The 22811-nt window shown below is 34.0% G+C and overlaps 1 protein-coding gene across 1 annotated transcript in view; it reads right to left on the bottom strand.

Annotated features, from left to right (window-relative positions):
• Positions 1–508: 508 nt before the first annotated feature.
• Positions 509–22811, bottom strand: part of PEX3 (peroxisomal biogenesis factor 3) — a 30743-nt gene continuing 8440 nt past the window's right edge. The window contains exons 2-12 of the mRNA XM_059083296.2: positions 22318–22449; positions 20523–20604; positions 14303–14346; positions 13803–13927; positions 13449–13515; positions 13287–13341; positions 12604–12772; positions 10769–10839; positions 8538–8660; positions 3080–3176; positions 509–707 (exon numbers count right to left, since the gene is read on the bottom strand). Of these exons, the coding sequence (XP_058939279.1) occupies positions 624–707; positions 3080–3176; positions 8538–8660; positions 10769–10839; positions 12604–12772; positions 13287–13341; positions 13449–13515; positions 13803–13927; positions 14303–14346; positions 20523–20604; positions 22318–22449 (1049 nt within the window). The 3' untranslated portion in view covers positions 509–623. The remainder of the gene's footprint in view (positions 708–3079; positions 3177–8537; positions 8661–10768; positions 10840–12603; positions 12773–13286; positions 13342–13448; positions 13516–13802; positions 13928–14302; positions 14347–20522; positions 20605–22317; positions 22450–22811) is intronic.

Genomic DNA, 22811 nt, shown 5'->3' with positions numbered 1-22811 from the left:
TCCCCCGACCAGGGATCAGGGATCGAACCCGTTCCCCCTGCGGGAGAAGCGGGGAGTTTTAACCACTGGACTGCCAGGGAAGTCCCCATCACAGTTGCTAAATTAACTGATTTCTATAAAAAACAAAGTCCTCAATCAGGTATATTTAAGACAAATAATTTATCCCTTTGAAGACTAACTGGAGAAAAGTCTGATTCACTCCTGTATACTGTAGTCCAGAGAACTATGATTAAATAGCATATTTTCCAGACTTCACACCTACTTTGCAAACAGATTTTACCTCAGTATTAATGTCAAAGTATACTGAATTTCCTATTATATTAAAAAAGTATCTACATTAATCAGTTTGGAACTAATATCCATGGTGTAACAAATTATTAACAATGCTGACATTTGCCCTGTGTACACTCAGATATGCCCACAAAAACCAGTCTGTTGATGACTTTAAAAAAATATATTAAGATGCCAAATAAATCTATTTTATTATGAAATGAAGACTTTGATTATGAATATATTTTTATTAGACATTTCAGTACCAAATCATTACCCTCTATATAGCTGATTTATTCAGTGTATTTTTTAAAGCAAATGAATTCCACTGTAGTTCTTCCTGAAGGAAAAAATCATTTCTCCAGTTGTTGAGGAGTACTAAAGGCCTCGTACACGTTAGCAGCGAAGTCTTTTACTTGCTCCATCATTAACAGATCCTAGCATAGACGACAATAAAACATTACAGTTTATAAAAGGAAGAGATAATCAGAATTCATTTCTGCAATCAAGCAACAAAGTTAGCTCTAAATTTTGTGGCATTAAGGCCAAAAAGAAAACCATTTAATGAAAGAAGTAGTTTTTCTTATAATAAGTTCCTGGAGATGTTTATTGTTTAAGTTCTTAAGTGAGGGATAGTGGATATGATAAGTATTCAAGTGTGGCTTTGAGAAGAAGACCCAAAATAGTCTTCAAATGGATTTCTGTGTGTGTCAAGTGCTAGAAGACTATCTGTTGAATAAATGATTACAACACTAACTATACAAGTCTAAAGGTACTTTTGCTGGAAGCTGACATGACATGATTGAGGTATATTACTTTCTAACATAGAATATATGTAGTATATCATATATTACATATACACACATACATAATCACACATATACACCTGAGAACAGGGGTTCTTAAGGGATCTGTGAATGTAGATAAGGAAAAAATTACATCTTTATTTTCATTAACCTTCAACTAAAATCTAGCATTTCCTTCAGTTATGAATGCAAGCAACAAACTGATAGTATTAGCAGAACCTCTGAATCTGCCTTTAGTAGAAATCAGACATTTTTACATCATATGATAGACAGTTGTGGAAGTTACATGAAGTGCCATTACATCTTGTTATTTAATGCATGAACAAAGAAGCAATATTGCTATATCGTAAATTTGATTTTTAAAAGTATTTGAAAACTGTATGCAATTGGTTTTCTTTAAAACCTATGTATTTTACAATATGCATTTATAGGCATTATTCTGAGGAGGCATCCATAGGCTTCTCCAGACAGTGAAAGGATCTATGACAATAGAAACCCTTAAGTGCCCTGTGGGCAGCAGAGAAACAAGTGAACCTATCCTTTGTGTTCTCTCCCAAGCATCAGAAAACGCAAGTGAGCTTAGGTAAGTCTTGATCTCACAAATTCAAGGTTAAATTCTCTGAATACCACGTGGCATTTTAACTCAGAAATCATAGTTAAAAAAATTGGTGGAAGTCTTGTCAATTAATGGTCTCGTTTATAAACTTAATCCACATCCAGTCACACTAAGAAAATTTACTAAGCATTAGTATCAATGATGTTTTTACTAGGTTGAAACCTTTTGTCTTCATTCTCAATTATACAGACTTTAATTAATGTAGTACCTAAATTACTTAAGCACCAAAGCTGGTGGTGTATTACGCTTAGCTGTATTTCCCACTTGTCAAGATGAACAGCTTACTGACGAAGCCAGAGACTTTATGAAAATGGAGAAAGTTAAGGTTTAAATGCCAGAAGTTATAACTTTTTTTCTCACACTAATATTCATGTAAAAATTAAAAAAAAATAAAGATAAAATGTAAAACTAAGTTGTTAATTAAGATTTTTTGAGCATAAATTAAGCTTAAAATTAAGTGAAATGAGATCAGCCTTATTCATTCTTTCTTCTGAAATATGAATGGCTAATTCTCATGGGTGACAGGATGACACAGAAGACTGAAGAGAACAGTGAGGAAAAGTAGCATGTTAAGGACAAGGTAACAACACTATACAGAGAAAGGAAGAATTACAACCCATAGTCTCAGGACTCTTCATGTCCTCAAGTAGAAATCCACAGAGATAAACGATACTGAGAAGATACCATCTTTACACTTAGGCCTAGGGTCTCTTCTCAGTGCACATTATGGCAGTGGTTTGCAACTGAGGTGTATTGCGAGTAATTTATTACTTGTTATACAGTTTCCAAGTTTGCAAGTGACTCGGAAAAAACCCTATGGATTCAAAGTTGTCCTTTTAATAAAATCAGTCTTAATGTATTCTAAAATGCTTTCCTAAGAAAGGAGATGGAGTTATAGGTAGTCTAATGAAAAATTTAAATAACCTACTGAGTATGCAGTTTTTAATGGGCAGATTATCGGTGCACTATTCATTGTTGTATTTATTAGCTATTAAAATGCTTTACTTTCCCACAAAAATTTTAAATTTTTCCTCAAAATGTGAGGAAGTAGTTCACTGATTTGCCTCAAGGCTCAACTTTTCTATTAGCACAGCTTAATGCAAAACAGTAACACTGTAAATTCAACTGACCACTAGAATGTATTTGGACTGAAATGTAGTCTAACATGTGTTGGACTATAACGTGGAGAAAGGTATTCCCAACCTCATAAAAGTGCCACAATACATTATTCTCATGGGTCCTTCTACCACACTCTACATATGGTTTCAAGTTTTTGGTTTCTTTGAACAAATATCATAGAAAAGAAATGTAATTTTATGTTGGACAAATAGGACCACAACCAAGAGTACAATCTGTTTTTAATAATACCCCCAAGCTTTCCTCTTACCTGAACAAAATGACTAGGTGTTTCACTGCAAACTGAATGGATCTGTCCATTTATTATTGGAATTATCTTAGCTAAAGGCAGGCTGACACTGGAAAGGCTGAAAAATCATCACAGTAATAATTATTTTCTGAAATTATCTTATAGGAACTTAATATTTTAATTATAAAAGTAATAGCCATTGAAAAGTACTTATAGAAATGTATTAATAAGAAAATAAAAACCACACATAATTCTACCACCTAGAAATAACAACTATGATGTCAATTGACATCATAGTTAATTTCTTCCAGTAATTTTTTATATATACATATCTATACTTTTTGTGTTTTTAACACAAAACTATAACCTCCCAAGCAACACTTGTTTTGCAATTTTATTCACAGGTTATAATCATTTTTCCATCTCATTAAAAGTTCTTCCAAAGTTTTTGTCTGTTTTTTAATAATTATATAGTAATCCTTCCTCTAGCTGTGACAATTTATATCATCAGCTCCCTACAGTTGGGCATTTAAGTTTTTGCCTAATATTCCTTAATACAAATAACTTTTTGCATTTACAGTAAATTACTGGGTTGAAGGGTATGAATGCTTTTAAGCTTTAAAATGTATACTGCCAAAGGCTCTCTGCTTCTCTAACAGTTTATGAGGATACCTGCTCTATCATGCCTTCTTTCTACATCAAGCATTATCTTTTTCTTTAACCTTCATATGTCTGATAGCTGAAAATGGCATCTCACAGTTTGGGTCTGTATTTCTCTTAATTACTAGCGATGTCAAATGTTTTTTTCCTCTACTTCAGTGAACTGTACTGTCATCTAGTCAGCTGAGTAAGCAGGAAACCTGGGATCATCGATACTTCCTTCTCCTGCCTATATCCAGCCTCTCCACAATCCTCAATATTTCTTAAATGTGTCTACTTCTCCCCATTGCCAAACCTATCCACACTAAGCATTATCTCTTCTCTAGACTACAGCAATGACCTTCTAACCTGCAAATGCTCCATAAACATTTCCTGGATGAATGAATGAATGAATGTTATGCATGACTATATATATAATGACTGTTAAATAATGAAACTACTTTTTGTGTGTGGGTTAAAGTCTTGGTTTATTACATAAAATATCACACTTCATTCATTTAAACCTGGGACTACACTAAAATTTTCCTTTTAAATACCATGAAAATGCTGAAGCTATGGTATCTAACTAGTATGCTGTGCTAAGATTTGAGGGAATGCTTAAAATGAAAAAAGTAGAGAGATTTATGCATTCCTGAAGAGATGAGTCATTATTCTCCTTCACAGTACCTTTGCAGCATTTTTCTTTTTGAATTTTTAAATTTAATTTATTTTTTATACAGCAGGTTCTTAACAGTTATCCATTTTATACATAGTAGTGTATACACGTCAATCCCAATCACCCAATTCATCCCACCATCCCACCCCCACCCCCCGCCACTTCTCCCCCTTGGTACCTTCGCAGCATTTTTCAAAACCTGTCATGATTTTTGTTTGATGTGTCTCTTTATATGTTAGTGAATTTGTCTTCCACAGAAATTGAAGACAGCACTACCACACAAGGTCCATGTGGTTTCATGCCTACCTCACTCACTGTATTATCCTAGCACTTTGTAAAGGGCCTGGTGCAGTGTGTGCTCAAAACATACTTGTTGACGCCATGAATAAAAGTTTCATTCATCCATTGCTATGTCCCACCCCCAATGTCCTCTTTCCCATTTCCACCCTCACAAAGCAATCAAAGTGATCCTACAATGTAAATCCCACCCTGTCACTCTGCTGCCGCTTTTCTAGTGGCTCCCTAGCATTCTCAAGCTGACAACCATAAGCTGTATGTGCTGAATTCTCCAACTTCATCTCACACCATTCTGTTCCTAGTGCCATCCTTTCAGCTACCACACTGGCCTTCCAGGTCCTCAAAGTGTGCTGTGGTCCTCCTGTCTTCAAAGTCTCTGCGCTATGCCTTCTGCTCTGAATGTCAACTGCCTCACTCTATCCAAGACCTCATCTTTTTGTTCTTGTTCAAATTATTTCCTTGTAAACTCTGCTTGACTTTCCATGTTTGTTCAAATACTTCTATTATATGCTCAACATTCTTTTCCTATATAACACCTATCATAGTTTATGCGATTATGTTTACTGTCTGTTTCTCCTACTAGATTGTAAGATCCATGAGGACAGAGACATAGTGAAGTACTTGATAAATAGCAGATGTTCAATGAACAGATTTTAGATGAATGGACAAATTGGTCATTTCTACATGCTCTTTTGTGAATTATGTTTGTGTCTCTGACCATCTCTTTCTTTGGGTTTTCTTCCTTAACTGATGTGTATATAATGCTATTAAGCTCTTTATATGATGCATATAATTTACAAATACTTCCCCCAACATATCATTTGCCGTTAATATTGATTATAAAGTTAAAACTTGCTTGACCTTTAACTTTTAAATTTTACCGCCAAACATTATTTTATTCATATAAAGTTCTTTACTTTCATTCTTAGAAAAACTTTCTCCATCTTGAAATCAGCTAAATATTCACCTGTTTTCTATCACTTCATTTATGTTTTGATTGTTTAAATCCCCTGGTTTTTGCTTTTGTTTTTGGCTATAAGTATGGTACAGAAAGGTTCTAACTTTATTTTACAATTAGTCATTTTACAATGACTGTCTTACTGTTATTTACTAAATAATACATCTCTTCCTCACTTTTATCATATGCTATATCTTGTATATTTTAGAGCCTGTTTCTGGATTTTATATCCTATTTCACTGATTCATCTATTCCTAGTAACATATTATTTGAATAACTGTACCGTATAATACATGTTCTATAGGGAAAGTATTCATTGCTCTACTTTTTCAATAATTTCTTGAATATTCTCAGCCCTTTATTCCTCCTTTAGTACTATCAATTTTTCAGGTTCAAAAATAACAAAGCAACCACTCTCTAATCCTCAGTGGATTTTGATGGTACTTTGACCACATTTATAGATTAATTTTGGGAAGCTAACTTTACAATTTTTAGCTGATTCTCTTGGATTTCTAAGTATAAAATCATGTCACTTTCATATAACAATAACTTTTTTCTCTCCCTTTCCGAAACTAATGTCATTTTCTGAAGAATTTAACTTAGAAACTCAAGAGTCAACTAGCAGTTTATTATATAGTAATAAACATTCAGTAAGTGTCTCTTCTCAAAATAAATATATAAAAATCACTGACATTCCTGAATTTGGTTCTCAAAATTGTCTTTTCCTAGTCTTACTGCACTGGTTAGAATACTAAAATGATGTTGAATAAATATGTCAATAGTGACCATCTTTATACTGTTTTTAATTTAATGGAAATAATTCTAGTGTGTTGCCATTAAGTATAACATTTGCTTTTGATTTCAAATATTTTATTATATAAAAAGGATTTTTTATTTCTAGAAGAGGTTTTATCAGTAATAAAAGTTATGTTTTATTGAACGCTTTTTCAGCAACACTGAAGATGATACTTGCTTTTTGTCCTATTAACTTATTAATGTTATGAATTAGTGTAATAACTTTCTTAATGTTTAAACTTCCTTGCATTCTTAAAATAAACCCTAATTAGTCACAGTCTTGGGGAATAACTAGAAATTCCAGGCTCTGATGTGAGACAAATGTGAGTGAACATCTGGCTTTACTACTTGCTAGCTGCTTGACCTCAAATTATTTAATTTTTCTGTCTTAGTTTCCTCACCTGTGGCAAGAGGAAGATACTAGTACTTACTTCCTAGGGCTATTTTAAGAATTCAATGAGATAATGTTCTGAAAAATATCTATCATACTTGTACGTAAAAAAGAAAACAGAAGTACTGGTCACTATTATTATTGCTATATATTTCTGGATTTCATTTGTCTATATTTTATTTAGGATTCTTATATCTATATTCATACTTTAAGTCTGTATAGTTTTTCTTTTACATCCCACATTTATCCATCATATTTTCTATTGGGTTGTTTCTTATGATAGAAAAACTTTTAATATTATATATATATGTTTATATATACACATAGATTATATGCACATGTATATATAGTATATGCATAAATATATACATATGTAATATATATAAATATATACATATATATGTAAAATTTAATGTTTTATTAGTTTACATCATTTTTCTGTTGATTCTCTTGAGGGTTCTGGATTATTAATTGTAGTACACATAATTAGTGATATTTTGTCTCTTTGCCAATAGTTAAGTATAAACACTGAGTACTACAGGAGTGATAATGAGTCCTACAGGAGTTCAGAAAAGACTATCAATGGCTGATGTAATTGTAACATAATTTTTATAATTCTTTAGTGTACAAGATCAAGTATTTGTTTATATTATAACAACTATTACAATTCTTATAACTACTCAGGAAATAACTAACACTTCTGCTATGTAGAGATTATAGTGAAATTTTGTTGACTGGAGGACCTTGATTTAGGGAGTATTTTATAGAGGCTGAAATTTGTTTTTTTTGATAATTTAAAGAACTGCTAAAAAAGATTTTAGGATGATATTTAAATTGCTTCAGAAAATAAATTTTATGACGCTAGGCATTCCAAACCCTCAATGTTAACTGCAAATTATTCCTTTTTGTATAATAAAGATGGGTCCCAGAGAACTGGGCAAATAAAATAATCTTGCCCTGTGTATTTGAGAATTAAATTGGACATTGCACATACATACTGCACATCAGTTACTGTTACCCCTAATTTTAACAGATGAGTTTATAGTCAGTTAACATTGATTTAGTACCTATTATTTTCTGAATTTAACTTAAAAAACTGCAAAAGAGCGTAAATCCTAATAGGAGATTCAAGGTGCTCATGCTGAGATTATAAGAATATAATAAAACCATAAGATACCTTTTGGCAGTGTGAATCCATGACTTAGTAATAGTTATGATTAAAAATCACTACCAATTGCACTAACTAAACATTCCTAATCCTACAATAAGGGATGTAGAACTAGGAGATAATTCATCAAGGGGGAATTGAGAACAAGAATGCTTGGCTGAATTATACAGGCTAATTATGGCTTATAGTACTGGAATAATATAAGAGAAAACATTAAAACTTAAATAATGTTTTCAGTTTTGTATTCTAAAGAGTTAAATCTAAAAAGCCCCAATAATTGAAATTTGGCCTATAGAAAAATAGTTTCACAACTTAAGTACTTTATATAGTGGCAAAATTTTTGGAAGAAATGAAAGTTTTAATATTGAATACTGAAAGAGCTCCTCCTAATGAAGGAGTCATTGGTTGAACAGAGTTTAATTTGTTGAAAAAAAAAACATTCAAATTTATCCTCTAAGATATTTTTGTTACCTGGAACAAAAAATAAACACATCCGAAAGCACTATTTTATTAGAACACTCTTTAGACTGATAACATTCTTTTATGACCTCTTACCTATTCATGGAGTTACCCTGTTGCAGGTCCTGTTCAGTAGGTCGAAAGAACTCAGCCATATTGTCTAGCAGTCTACTAAATCCTCGGTTTAGACAGGTATTCAAAACTGTACTAAAATCTGGACTACACAAAATAAGAGGATAAGTTACTTTTCAGATTTTCAATCGAAAAGGACACAAATTCAATAACCATGTGGTTATCTTTGATAGCCACCAACATTTCTAGTCACAATTTAGTTTTTAGACTAAAACGCTATAAAAATATATCAAGGAGTCAATCTTAAAAGTTAAGCATAAAAAGTGAGCTTATTATTTAGCACAACACAATGAGAATATTCATGCATTTTGCTAGATTTTCTTACATTAGGCAGCACTTTATAAGTGTACTTTTATAAATATCAATAAATAGTATTATTTTTCTTCAGGAAACACTTGAAGAGGAATCCTCTTATAGTCACAGATTATTGGTTTGCCTTGTATACTCTAACATATCATCCCAGTGAGACAGAATATTTTATTAACATGTACAACAGATGAGGAACTGGATACTTGAGGGATGAAGAAATCTGTCCAAAGGTTACGTAATTAGTAAATATGGGAGCCAGAATTTGAACCCAGGCCTTTTGATCTTAAAGTTCAAGCTCTTTTTGTTACATCATGTCAGTACCTCACAAAAACTCTTTGATATAAAGAATAATATATGTATGCTATGAGAGTTAGAAACTGCCTAGTTGAACAGATTAGTTCTATCTTCGACATGTAGAAATCTCAATTCAACTCATTAGAGTGGAGGGCTAGGGCTATAAGTTTGGGAATTAGTAACATACAGACAGTAAATTAATGGGAGTATATATAAAATTGCTTGGGGCAGCTGAGGATGAAATAAGAACAAATACCTGGAAAACACTAATATTTAAAGGAAAGGCAGGCATAGAGGAACCTAAGAAGAAATGATCTGAGAACTGGGAGAAAAATTAGATTTTTCATTGAAGCCATAAGAGAAAGGAATTTCAAGAAAGTCTTGATCAACAGTGTCAATTATTAGAGAAAGGCCAAGTAAGATGAACATTACATGTTGACTGGATTTGGCAAAAGATCACCGATGACCTTTTTCTAGAGCTTCATGGAGTGGTTTGAATAAGAAAAGAGTGGAGATCGCTACTGTAGAAAGTCAAGGGACTAGAACTTGATGAATTCAGATAGTAGAGTCAGTAACTGAGTTAACCTAAAAATTTGCTGATTTTCTTCAAGATTATGAAAAAATATTATAAACAAAGGATATAATTTCTCCAGAAAACAGAACTGGAAAAAAACTAGAAAAAATGATCTTAAATTCTCTTTAATTGAAAAGAAACTTTGATATTTGAATCACTTAAGATAAAGTGGATGGAACTGGTATACCACTAAGATTTTACAATGATAGAACTACCTCAACGAGTGTAAGCGGCTCAACCAAGGTTGACCAGATAATAAATAGAACAGCCAACCTTGAATTCAGGTCCTCTCGTCTTCTAATGCATAATCTGATGCTTTTTCCACTTCTAACACTCTGGCTCTCTTCTGGGTTATTTAAAATAGTAATACTCAGTTTAGGGAGGATGTGAAATTTTTCTCACTCAAAGATTTAGGAACATTACAGACTATCCTGAAAGGGTTAGGGGAAGTAGTTCTCAAAATTGAGTACAGGTGTGTGTGCATACACATTAGCATGTGTGTACATGTGTCTACACCTGAGGCCTAGCTGGAGCTGGCTAGCTTTGGCTGCCAAGAGCATCTTTACCCAACTCTCCAAGTTAGCACTGAGTAACATCAAGTTGGTAGTCAGCACTGCTGTGGCTACAATTTGTTTCTGGTCTTTTTTCTTTACAGGGCTGGTTGTTAACCATTTACCACTACACACTGAGCATGTGAGAATCACCCTTGAAAGCTTTCCTCAAAATATAAATGCTAACTATCTTCCAGTTCCTTAACTAGTATATCAGAGTCTCTAGGCTAGGAAAGTAGGTGGGGGCAAGGCATGGGTATCCTAAAAAAAACATCTTTGCTTCCCTCCCCACCCTAATAAGAGGACCATTAGTTTAGGTAGGGAATCCTACTTAAGGCAGGGGAATAGATTTAAAATTTAATTTTAACAAAATATTATGTTGAACATTGTTCAAGAAAAACTATAAAATGGTCATAAGTACATTCAAAAAAGAAACACATGCTTCCTGTTACATGCAGTATACATACCTTTCCAACATGTCTCTAGTTTCATTGAGTAGTTTAATAGTGGTAACATCTCTAGGAGAAAGCCCACAGGCCTGTGAAATTAAAAGGCCACATTTCAGTGTTTCAAATATTAGAACAGGGTTATGATGAAACAAATCATGTTAATAAACTCAGGAGTTCAGGAAGTCTAAAAGTCTATGTTCTATCAACAATCAAAAAATGTTAAACTCAAAAAACTATAAAGGTTCATGTGCACAGGTAAGTAGTATTTAAAACATGAGTCACAGTAAGATCTTTGTTTATCTGACCCCTCTTGGACACATTTCTAGAATATACTTACAAAGAAAAAAACAGTCTTTGAGGTTGCAGAGGCCAGGGATTTTTCTTTGATTGTTAAGACATTTTATCAGGATATGTATGTGTCTTTTCTCATCAATCTAGTTTAGTCTAAGGCTCTGTGTATCCTTTCAATCTGAAGTTGCAGGTTTAAATTTAATTCGGGTAAGATTTGGTCTATCATCCCTCTCTTCATCTGTTCTTTTGAATCATTTTCTTTTTTAATTCCACTGTTGAATTTTAAAATTTGGAAATTGCTTTATCATTCCAGAAAGCTTTTTAAATACTATTATTGCATCTCTTCGAGATTCTAATTTGTAAGTAAGTTTTCTCCTGTTTCTTTCATTAATTCTGTCAGGTCTGTTCTGCTCGTTCAATTTAGCCTCCATTTTGCAGTTCACAGGGTTTCCTCAGATGGTTTGCAACTTTTTTTGGCCTATTCATGAATGCAGGGTCTCTCAGTACCCACAAACATCTATCTCTGGGGTTTCTGGGGAAGGGGGAAACCGACAGGCAATGAAAAACACGGCAGTTTTTGTTCTAACAGGGCCTTTACGCTGAGGTATGGCATAGGGGCCTCTCTGGTCTAAGACTTCTCCAATTGTTAAGTGAGAGATATTCTTCTCTCAACTGCAAAGAATGGGTGCAATCCACTTAGGTATAAAATTTTTTAAAAATGAGGTCTATAACCTGTAATCTTTGGCATTTTTATTATTCTTAATCAATGAATAACTTAAATCACAACTGGCTGGGACACACCAATGTATAGCAACACCATAGTTGATAAATGTTAGATTAGGCCTTCTTTGTTTCTCAACTGGATGACTCCTTCAGTCCATTCAGATACTGCCATCATTGATTCATCTTAAAAGCAAATGTGGGGCTTCCCTGGTGGCACAGTGGTTGAGAGTCCGCCTGCCAATGCAGGGGACACGGGTTCGTGCCCCGGTCCGGGAAGATCTCACATGCTGCGGAGCGGCTAGGCCCGTGAGCCATGGCCGCTGAGCGCTGAGTCTGCACATCCGGAGCCTGTGCTCCGCAACGGGAGACACCACAGCAGTGAGAGGCCCGCGTACCGCAAAAAAAAAAAAAAAAAAAAGCAAATGTGATTGTAGTACTGGCCCGATTAGAATTTGAAATGGAAGTTCAGACTCTTTATCTTGGCACACAAAGCTCTTTAGGATCTTGCCCCAACTACCAGCTTTATCTTCTGTTACCTGACCTCATACAGAAACGCTCTAGCCAAAGGAACTGAATTTGTCTCCTGTGTTCCCCAGGTGTAATGAATATGTCTTATTCATTTTATATCCCAATCATACTAGTGTCTGTTGTTTCTAACTAGAAGTCAGTTCCATTTATAGTTTGTTTTCTAAATTAATGAGGTTTTAATTAAATTACTGAAATACACGTCTTTCAATCACCTTTCAAGAGACTCAGAAATCTAAATTTTAAGAGATAGTGAAAAAAACCTTAAAAAAAAAAGAGTAATTCGTTTGGTTAAATGGTTATGAATTCAGCACCTGAACTGCTAATGGAGTTTCTTCATCTGGCATCATATAATGGCACAATAAAGATCTGGATCCATCGTTATTAATCCAAGAAGAAGATTTATGTTGCTCAACGAGATCTCTGATTTCTTTTAGTTTTTGCTCCAAGTCCAAAAGGGACAAAGAATGTTTAAGAGAAACACTAGAAACAGAGAAAAGGGAATTGGGATAAATTGAAACTATACAACACATCCTATACACACTCTTACCCTAACAGGTTACTACTTCAGATCCTGTTTCAACCAGTCAATCCTGAAACTGCTGACTGTGAAATCACTAGAGTAGATTAAGAAATCAGCTACTAGGTCCAAATTGCAGATTTCACAAGAAAATTCCCACTGTATGAACGGGAGTTAAAAGCCTCAGACACAGATTTTTTAAAGTAGGTCTTTTATCTCATGACCCAAATGTCTCTGGTTTGTTTGGAAATCAATCAATAAACAATGAAACATTAAATCTTTTCCCTTAGTATGAAAAGGTTGATACTGATAAAGAAAATGGATTCCACAATGTAATATGGCAGGGCTGTGTCCGTATTAGGTTAAGAGTTTCGCAGAACACCATTTGTCAAATCACTGGCTTCATTAGAACAATTCTAATTTTTCTTTTATTCATCAGAATCAGTAAGTCAGAAAAGCCAAAGCAAAATGCCTTACCTCCCTAAAATCTTCTGCACAGCTTGTTTAATGACAGTGATCAATTCTGTCAGGCCTATTAAAGCAAAAACAAACATAAAAGCCTTGTTCACTTTTTCAATTCTTCAATAATACAAATGAATGAATCAGAATTAGTTTATAGGTCACGAATAAGAATCTTACCATCTCCAAGGAGGTGTTGAATACTTGATAAATACTGCTGTTGGACATCTGGGGGGGCAAGAACTGTCTGTATAAAACATAAATAAGGTACCCAATATTATTAGTAAATAATAATATTTTCATTAAAACTTGAGCTGAGATCCTTTAGGACCTGGAACGACAGGAAAAATACTATTCTTTAACAGAACAAAAAGCCTAGCTTCAAAATATGAATAATAATAATGCTAAAAGTTTATAATCACATGAAATAAAAAGATATTTATTCTATATGCATTATCATGATAAATAATATTTGGTTAAATTTTGAACCTCTGGAAAGAAAGGGCAATATCTATTGAAGTCTATTAAACTTACGGTGCCATTTTTGCCAACTGCTGCATTATCCAGGTAAATATATCCACCAATTATGTTTAACTGGACTCTCAAAAGAACCACCAGCATGCAAGTACTGTACACAGCTACAATACTTCTTGTGAAACCTTCACAGAGAAAAGAAAACCACTTGGTACTAATTATTAAAATACAAACAAATGTATAAAGTCACAAACCATTCCTATAGTTATTTTTTCATAAGATGACTTTAAAAATACATTTGTAATTGTTTCAAGTACAAAAATATATCAATTCAAAGCATTTCATAGTTTATCTGCTTACAAAATGTTTACTGTAAATTAGGAATGATCTCTTATTGAGTAGTTTCTATGACCATTGATCTACTTGCTTTATGAGAATTATTCAATCTGACAAAAACTCTATGAGGTAGGTAAAGAAGAGTTACCCACATAATAGAGTACAAAAATTTCCCATTAAAAATATTTTAAGGCTGTGCTGTTACACAGAATACATAGGCTTACTTATTATCTTCAGATCCTCCCATATGTCTAGCTTGTTTGAAGGCCTAAAGAAAAATATCAGAAAATATGAAAATAATAATATAGGTAATCTAATAGAAAACTTTGAACTTTACAGCTCTATACTTAATTATATTTTATCACAGGATAACTGCAGAAAACAAAGCCCATAAAATATAGTAAAAAACAATGGTAATTTCAGTAACTGATAATAACAACCACCTTCACTAGTATCCTGGTATATATCCTTCCAGTCTTTCTCCTCCTTCTGAGCATATGCATATGTGTATTATAAAATCATACAGGAAAAGCAGGAATAGTACTTATTTCTTTCCCTTATTTACTGTTTTATAAATAATGCAGTAGGTTCTATAACCCTTCAAAGGTAAGTAATGAAGTATTTTTTGTTTAAAAGTATCATTACAAACACATGCATTTAAATGTGTGTTTGATGTGTTTCCACCCACTGTAGTAATTATCCTTATTGATGCTCAAATAATGCAGTAGGTTCTATAACCCTTCAAAGGTAAGTAATGAAGTATTTTTTGTTTAAAAGTATCATTACAAACACATGCATTTAAATGTGTGTTTGATGTGTTTCCACCCACTGTAGTAATTATCCTTATTGATGCTCAAATAATGCAGTAGGTTCTATAACCCTTCAAAGGTAAGTAATGAAGTATTTTTTGTTTAAAAGTATCATTACAAACACATGCATTTAAATGTGTGTTTGATGTGTTTCTACCCACTGTAGTTATTATCCTTATTGATGCTCAAACTGTCCATCTCTGACGACTGTGGGACTATTCAGGTTAGTTCCTAAGTCCTTTTGACATGACCCCTTTAGTCTTTGACGACTTCCTTGTTTTCTGACATAAAAAGCTGTTCTGGGTTCATCTTGTTCAATTCTTGCTGCAAACCTGAAATCATCCATTTCTCTGAGAGTCCTGTTTCCTAGTAGTGGAAAATGGTAGTCTGAGACTGCAAACTTTGATTAAGGATGTTCATTGCTACTGGGTAGGTCATTATTTCTAAGCCTTTTCAGTAGACTAAGCTCGTAAATATCAATATATGTATGTATTTATTTATTTATATGGACATATATTCAAAGAGATAAAATACATCATGAATTCATATTGATACTTCTAATTCAAAATTAGGACCCCTGGGTTTTTTAACAATCTCATTTTTCTTACATCTGTACTTCTTTTTGCCCACGCTAGAAATCAGTGAAACTAACATAATTACTAATTTGCTTCATCCCTCACTCTATGGTCTCAGAATAGCAATAGCAACAGTGAAAAGAGTTGAAGATTTTTTTTCTTCAATTCTGTATGCTCTAAGAGGATATATCCCACTAAAAACACACAGTCAAATTTCTATTTTAAAGTCACTTGGCATAGTTTCTGTTTTTGTGATTACAATACCAACTAGATATGCATTTGGGTTAATTTCACTTATTTTACTATCATTTTTTAGACATTTTAAACACTATAAATATATAAATATATATATATATGTAAAATATTTATATGGTTCCAAACTCAAATTTATACAACACAGTATATTCAAAGAAGTCCATTCCTACCCACCTTTATTCTTTTTCTTCTTCATAGGTAACTATTAAAAAAATATACTTTAACTTCCCATTGTTTTGCTTTATATAGGCAAATATGTATATATATTCATATCTGCCCCCTTAGATAAATGGTGGCATACTATACACATTTTCCTTTATCTTTTTAAAAAATATAACAATATATCCTGGGGATCATTCCATAATAGTATAGAGATAGCGGCCATCTTTTTTTTTTAAAAAACCACGGCACAGTACTCCACTCACTGGGTGTATATACTATGTGGACAAAGTTCGGGGCTTTTCAAATCACCTTTGTGGTAGGACCAGGTTTTTTTCTTATTTCTAATCTGTCACAGATGAACAGCTTGGTAAAATACAATAAAAATGAATTACTAGAAAAATGAAATTAAAAAACCACAAAGATACAAAAAATGCAATCCCATATTCTTTACAATTATAATCAGACAATGAGGTACCATTACAATTGTGGGATATTACTAGCTTCTTATCTTTCTTTGGCACTGGAGAGACTGTGGAGCTTCAGATACCCCTTTCCTAGATGGCACAAGTTTGGTAGATACATGGAGAAAATCCTACCAGGCCCTGCTGCAAACCTTTCGCTACTGTTCAGGCCTTGTGGGAGAACACCATATTTTAGTCCCATATTAAATTGGAAATCAACCACAATTCAGGGGTTAGGTATTTTAATGCAAGTAAGTCACTTCTTTTGAATGTTATCTAAGACAAATTTCAAAGTGATTCATATAGAAATTCTAAATGAAACAAGATAAGAAAACAGTGGTTCCAAAATTTTAACACAGGAAGTGCTCAATAGCAGCAGCCTGTGGAAGGGAAAATTAGGGTATCTGTCTTGAAACTGTACTTATTTGGCATGATTTTGGTGGGACAGGACTGAATTATAGCCATGCAGGACATTTCTTCATGTTGACATTCACCACTATCAGACTTAGAAGTAGACTTAATTGAGTTATAAGATGAGACCTAATGTACAGCACGGTGAATACAGTTGATAAATAATGCTTTCATATACTTGAAATTTCCTGAGAATAGATCTTAAGTGTTCTCACCACACACCAAAAAAATGGTAACTACATGAGGTGATGGATGTGTTAATTAGCTTGACTGGTAATCATTTTTAATATATACATTTACAAAAAATGAAAAAAAAATTCACCTTATCTGTTTTAAAGATTCTGATTCCAAACCTATGTAGAACAGAGGAAAGTACTTTCTAGGCCAAGATTCCTTTCAAATGATTTGTCTGATGGAAACCAACTCCAAGTTAAATACAATCAGACTCTTTAATATTACCAAAATATGTTTAAGAATTAAACTAATCCTTTCAAAGTGTTCTACCTGTCTTGTGATGAAGGATGTTTAAGATCCTTTGCCACTGAAACTACATTGCCATTATCAATCATCAATAAGAATGCCAAATATTAAAGGCAGTGATGGCTGTTTATTTGCTACAATAAAACTGATAAAATAAAGACTATCAAATCTTTCATTTATTTCTGATTAGTTATTATCACAATTAGTTTAAGGAGAAAATTAACTTGCTTGACAGGCTTATATGAGGCCAGAGTTGACTGAAAACCAATACAAAAGCAGTCATAAGATTGGAGGCCTTACTTTAATCACACTTTGTAAGGGCTCAAGCGTCTCTTTATGAAAATACTTTTCAAATGGACATTCTCCCCTCCCCCAGCCCCCAAACTGCAAACAGTAATTTCAAATCAAAAGAAAGGAAAGAAAAAATAACACGGAGATGTTTAAAGAGGAAACAGGCAATGAGGAGAACTGTTGTGCATCTTATCCTTCCAAGAATTTAAGAAATTCTCCTGTGTATAAAGAAAAGAGGGCTCATTCATGCCTTTTCTTTAAAGCTATCCGGGATTACCCATCATTAATCCCTTTGCTCTCTAGCCTCCCACATTTTCTCCCCACATTTTGCTTTTACTTTTTACCACTGACTAACCATACTATGTCTTGAATTATGACAATTTATTTCATCGAATTCCTCCTTTGGATGACAAGGTCTTAGAGAGAAAGAGACCTTATCTTAATTACCTTGAATCCCCCAAAACACAGGGAACGTAGGGCCTTATAGGAAACAAGGTTACCATGAAAGAATCCCACTTATGTTTAATGTGTGTGTTCCTGTGTTGCTTTTACAAAAGTGTATTCACTTATTTCATTTGTCTTGCCTTCTCAGTAAGACGAAAACTTAAGGCAATTAAAATTTATTTTTCTATATGTTTCTTCTTTATATAGTCACATGAACTAATTTATAAACCAAACCTTACATCCATAAGTAGTAGTCAAAGTGTGTCAGCCTCTAAGAATCATGAAACTAAGGAAAAAATTCTTATCACTAGCATTATACTTTAATCAGATTAAAAAACCTGATCAGTTGGTTGAATGAGGGAATATCTAGGTTATGCCTTTTTTTAAGTAGCTTTCTTTAGGGACTGTCATCATGTTGTTGAAGTGCAGAGTTGTAACATTGTGTGGATTATGGACAGTCAATAATATGTATTTAAAAGCTGCACTATTGCAAAATGGGTGTATTATCCAGGTACTCATACACTTTTCTTTTATTGTTACTTGATTTTTATTGATATTTTTAAAATTTATTTTTATTGTTGGCTGCATTGGGTCTGAGTTGCAGCACATGGGATCTTTTGTTGCAGTGCGTGGGCTCTTTGTTGTGGCACGTGCGTGGGCTTTCTCTCTAGTTGTGGCACGCAGGCTCAGTAGTTGTGGCGTGCAGGCTCAGTAGTTGAGACGTGCAGGCTTAGTTGCCCCACGGCATGTGGGATCTTAGCTCCCCGACCAGGGATTGAATCTGCGTCCCCTGCCTTGGAAGACGGATTCTTAACCACTGGACCCCCAGGGAAGTCCCTGTTACTTGATTTTTAAACTTTGTTTTAGCCACTTAAAAACTGTTATGACACAATTTGCTTCAAATCCATTCCAAGTTGTATATTTGTTTTCTAATTTAAAAAATTACAATTTATACCCCCATCCAAAAAAAGTAAACAAACCAATTGTATGTAAATTCACTGTTATTTTGGGATGTATTATCTGACTACTGAAAATGTCTTCAAAGAAATTTTCCAGCTTGCTGGGTAACCTGCCTGAGCACTAAATTCCTATTTGCAAAATGGAGTTAGTAATATCTGCCTCAGAAGCAACCTAAGTGTCCACTGACAGATGAATAGATAAAGATGTGGCACATATATACAATGGAATATTACTCAGCCATAAAAAGGAATGAAATTGAGTTATTTGTAGTGAGGTGGATGGACCTAGAGTCTGTCATACAGAGTGAAGTAAGTCAGAAAGAGAAAAACAAATACTGTATGCTAACACATATATATGGAATTTAAAGAAAAAAATGGTTATGAAGAACATAGGGGCAGGACAGGAATAAAGATGCAGATGCAGAGAACGGACTTGAGGACACGGGGAGGGGGAAGGGTAAGCTGGGATGAAGTGAGAGAGTGGCATGGACATATATACACTACCAAATGTAGGGTGGATAGCTAGTGGGAAGCAGCCGCATAGCACAGGGAGATCAGCTCAGTGCTTTGTGACCACCTAGAGGGGTGGGATAGGGAGGGTGGGAGGGAGATGCAAGAGGGAGGAGATATGGGGATATATGTATATGTACAGCTGATTCACTTTGTTATAAAGCAGAAACTAACACACCACTGTAAAGCAATTATACTCCAATAAAGATGTTTAAAAAAAAAATCTGCCTCACAAGGATACTGTGGAAATTAAATGGGAGTAATGTATCTAGCACTGGGCCTGGCACAAAGAGACACCCCAGAAAGAGCACTTTCTTTCCCCTGACTACTGGAGGATGATTACAAGGAAAATGACTATCTTTCCATAAGGCCACAATGATTTAAGATATATTTAGTGAAACCATTCCCCTCCACCCCCCTTCTTGTTCATTAAAAGAAGCCGCCATTTCCTTCTGGAAGTCTTCTCAAACTAACACAGCATCACGCTAAATTACAATACTCCAATACATACTACTCTCCAAATACAAGGTCCTATGTATAAAAGTGCTTTGTACACAGTACACTGTCATGGTAAGATAAATTATCATTATCATATGTTTATGTTATATTTGTACTTCATTTTGTTAATGATATAAAATGTAAGTTCATATGCTTTAGTTATTTAAAATGTATGTTCACATGCTTTAGCTAGTATGCTGTAAACTCTAAGAATATTAAAGAGTTAATGTTTAATATTTAACATTACTGTCGCTTCACAACATCTGGTTCAGGAACACATTCCCTAAGTACTCAATAATTAAATTTCTGAAAAAATGTCAAAGTGACAGAAGATCTCTTCATATGAAAACCAGAATACATACAAATATTGTCACCCTAAATACTTTGCACATCAAGGCAGAACATAAATACATGGATAAAATATTAATTAAATGATATTGTAAGTAAATATTTTTTTCTAAATGAGCTTATTTATTATAAGCTCTAAATAGAAAAATAAGAAAACAAAGACTTTTGAAAAGTATTTCAGTTACATTCTATAAATTTTCAGTGCAATGTATAAATGAGAATTGCTGTAACTTGCATTTACCTGTTTTTTAGCAGAGCTGTAAGGCTCTCAGAATTGAGTTGCTGCATTAAGGCCTCTCTCAGTGTTGGAAGCATGGACAGCACTACAATACAAACAGAAAATTAAAAAGGTCACAAGTGATAGGACTGCCCTCACTGAGAAATGCACATTGTTTTAAGCTATATGACAGGACTAGCAACTAGCAAGGGTTGGTAGGGAAGGTCAGGGCTTTCAAATTATTATTAAGAATAAAAACCAGTTACATACTAATAAATCATTTATCTGCTCACGTGAAGCAAAATTATGCATATACATGTTATGATCATAGTGATGCAAACAAGTACACACAGAAGAAAGAATGGGAAGAATTATTTCCAAATGTTAACAGTGTTGGTCTTTGGGCTACAGACGATGGATAATTCTTTTTTTTCCCAGATCTTTTACAATAAATGTTGATTTCTGATTCAATAAACTGATCTCTTGTCTTGAGCTATACTTCTTGCTTCACATTTTTTAAAAAAAAACAGGACTTTTTATTTTATTTTTAAAAATTTTTTTAATTTTTTTTTTTTTTTGTGGTACACGGGCCTCTCACTGTTGTGGCCTCTCCCGTTGCGGAGCACAGGCTCCGGACGCGCAGGCTCAGTGGCCATGGCTCATGGGCCCAGCCGCTCCGCGGCATGTGGGATCTTCCCGGACTGGGGCACGAACCCATGTCCCCTGCATCGGCAGGCGGACTCTCAACCACTGCGCCACCAGGGAAGCCCTCTTAACCTTCTTAATCCCAGCCTCTTTATCAAATGAGACTGAACTAAAAACAAAATTCTTCCAACCTTGAAAAAATATTCTACTTTTAAAATTGAACAAAGAGAACCTACCTTTATAAATTTTTTTCTAAATTAATGTTCTTGAAAGAAATGGTAGAAAAGCATTAAGCTTCAAACAATAACAAAGAAAAACAAATTTGACATGGATTTGAGAACTAATTCTTCAAGGAGTTATGCCAATTATAACATAACACCTTGTTTTCTTCAAATATGGGTAGCTGATGTTGTTATAGCATCCTCCCAGTAGGTTTCTAGCTCTGGAGATTAAATTATTACCACTGATTAACACTGAGTGTATACTATTGTGTTAGACTTATAGATCTCTAGGTGCCTTGTAAATGTAAGAGATTCTTTACTATGACATATATGGCCCGATGGCATCAGGCCCACTCCTGCAGCCCTGTCTCCTATCACTCTTATTCCATTGCTCGTGCTACTCTAGCTACACAGCCTTTTCCGCTATTTCTCAAATATGCCAAGCTTGTTCCCTCCACAGGCATTTTGTATGGCTCCCTCCATTGTACCATTTAATTTCTCCTCAAATGTCACCTCCTTAAAGAGGCCTGACTCCTGGTTGCCCCGCCTGAAAGAGCACCCCGCCCCTCACACAGCTCACTCTCCTGTAAGCGGTCATCACTGCCTAAAGTCAGTCATCTGTTGTTTATCATCTTTTTCTCTCACCAGTGAATAAGCTCTGAAGGTCAGGGTTTTTTGTTTTTTTTTAAATTGTTCACCTTCTGTTTCCCCAGTGCTGAGTACTCTGAGCATTTGCTGAATGAATAAAATAAATGAACAAGCCTCTATGTTGCATATTAATTTACATTGATTTTCCAAATCCACATTAAATGATATAATTCAGTTAAATCATGTAAATACTTGCTAGATTTATCATTTTTGCCCTTTCCTCTAACTTTGGTCCTGGAGGTATGTAAATTAATATAAATCATCAAGCAACTTTATACATATATAAATAGTTCTCTTTGTCTTACCTGTCATATTGCAAGTCCTCTGGTTACTTTCAAAATGATATTGTCGGCGTGCTTGGGCGATGTATTCTGCAGCCTCCCTTTCTTGTATTTCTCTGATTTTCTTCTGTCCATATTTCCCCAGGATATATACTCCTAAAATTATTTTTTAAAACAAGTTAGTATATTAATGCAGTTAATTAGAGTATTGAAAATTCTAAATAGTATTTTTAACCCACTTTATCCAAATATGAGGCTTATATTAGTGAAAATCTAAAAATTACAACTTTTAAGAACCTAAATTAAAGAACTGTTTAAGGATTGCAACCTGAAGAGAAGGAAAAGGAGACTGGCATTTTAAAAGCCAATGATAAATGGGTACATAACGACTAGGTCTAAAGAAACAGAAAGGAATTAAATATACAAAGTCAGGCAATGCCTTTAATAGTGAACTGGAGATATTCTAAATGTACAGCAAAAGGGAACTGTTTAAATACATTATGGTCTAGCCATACAAT

The sequence above is a fragment of the Kogia breviceps genome, chromosome 13 (assembly GCF_026419965.1).
Source record: "Kogia breviceps isolate mKogBre1 chromosome 13, mKogBre1 haplotype 1, whole genome shotgun sequence".
Lineage (NCBI taxonomy): Eukaryota > Metazoa > Chordata > Mammalia > Artiodactyla > Physeteridae > Kogia > Kogia breviceps.
Note: the sequence above shows the minus strand (reverse complement) of the source record. Positions and strands in the feature narration are given on the sequence as shown.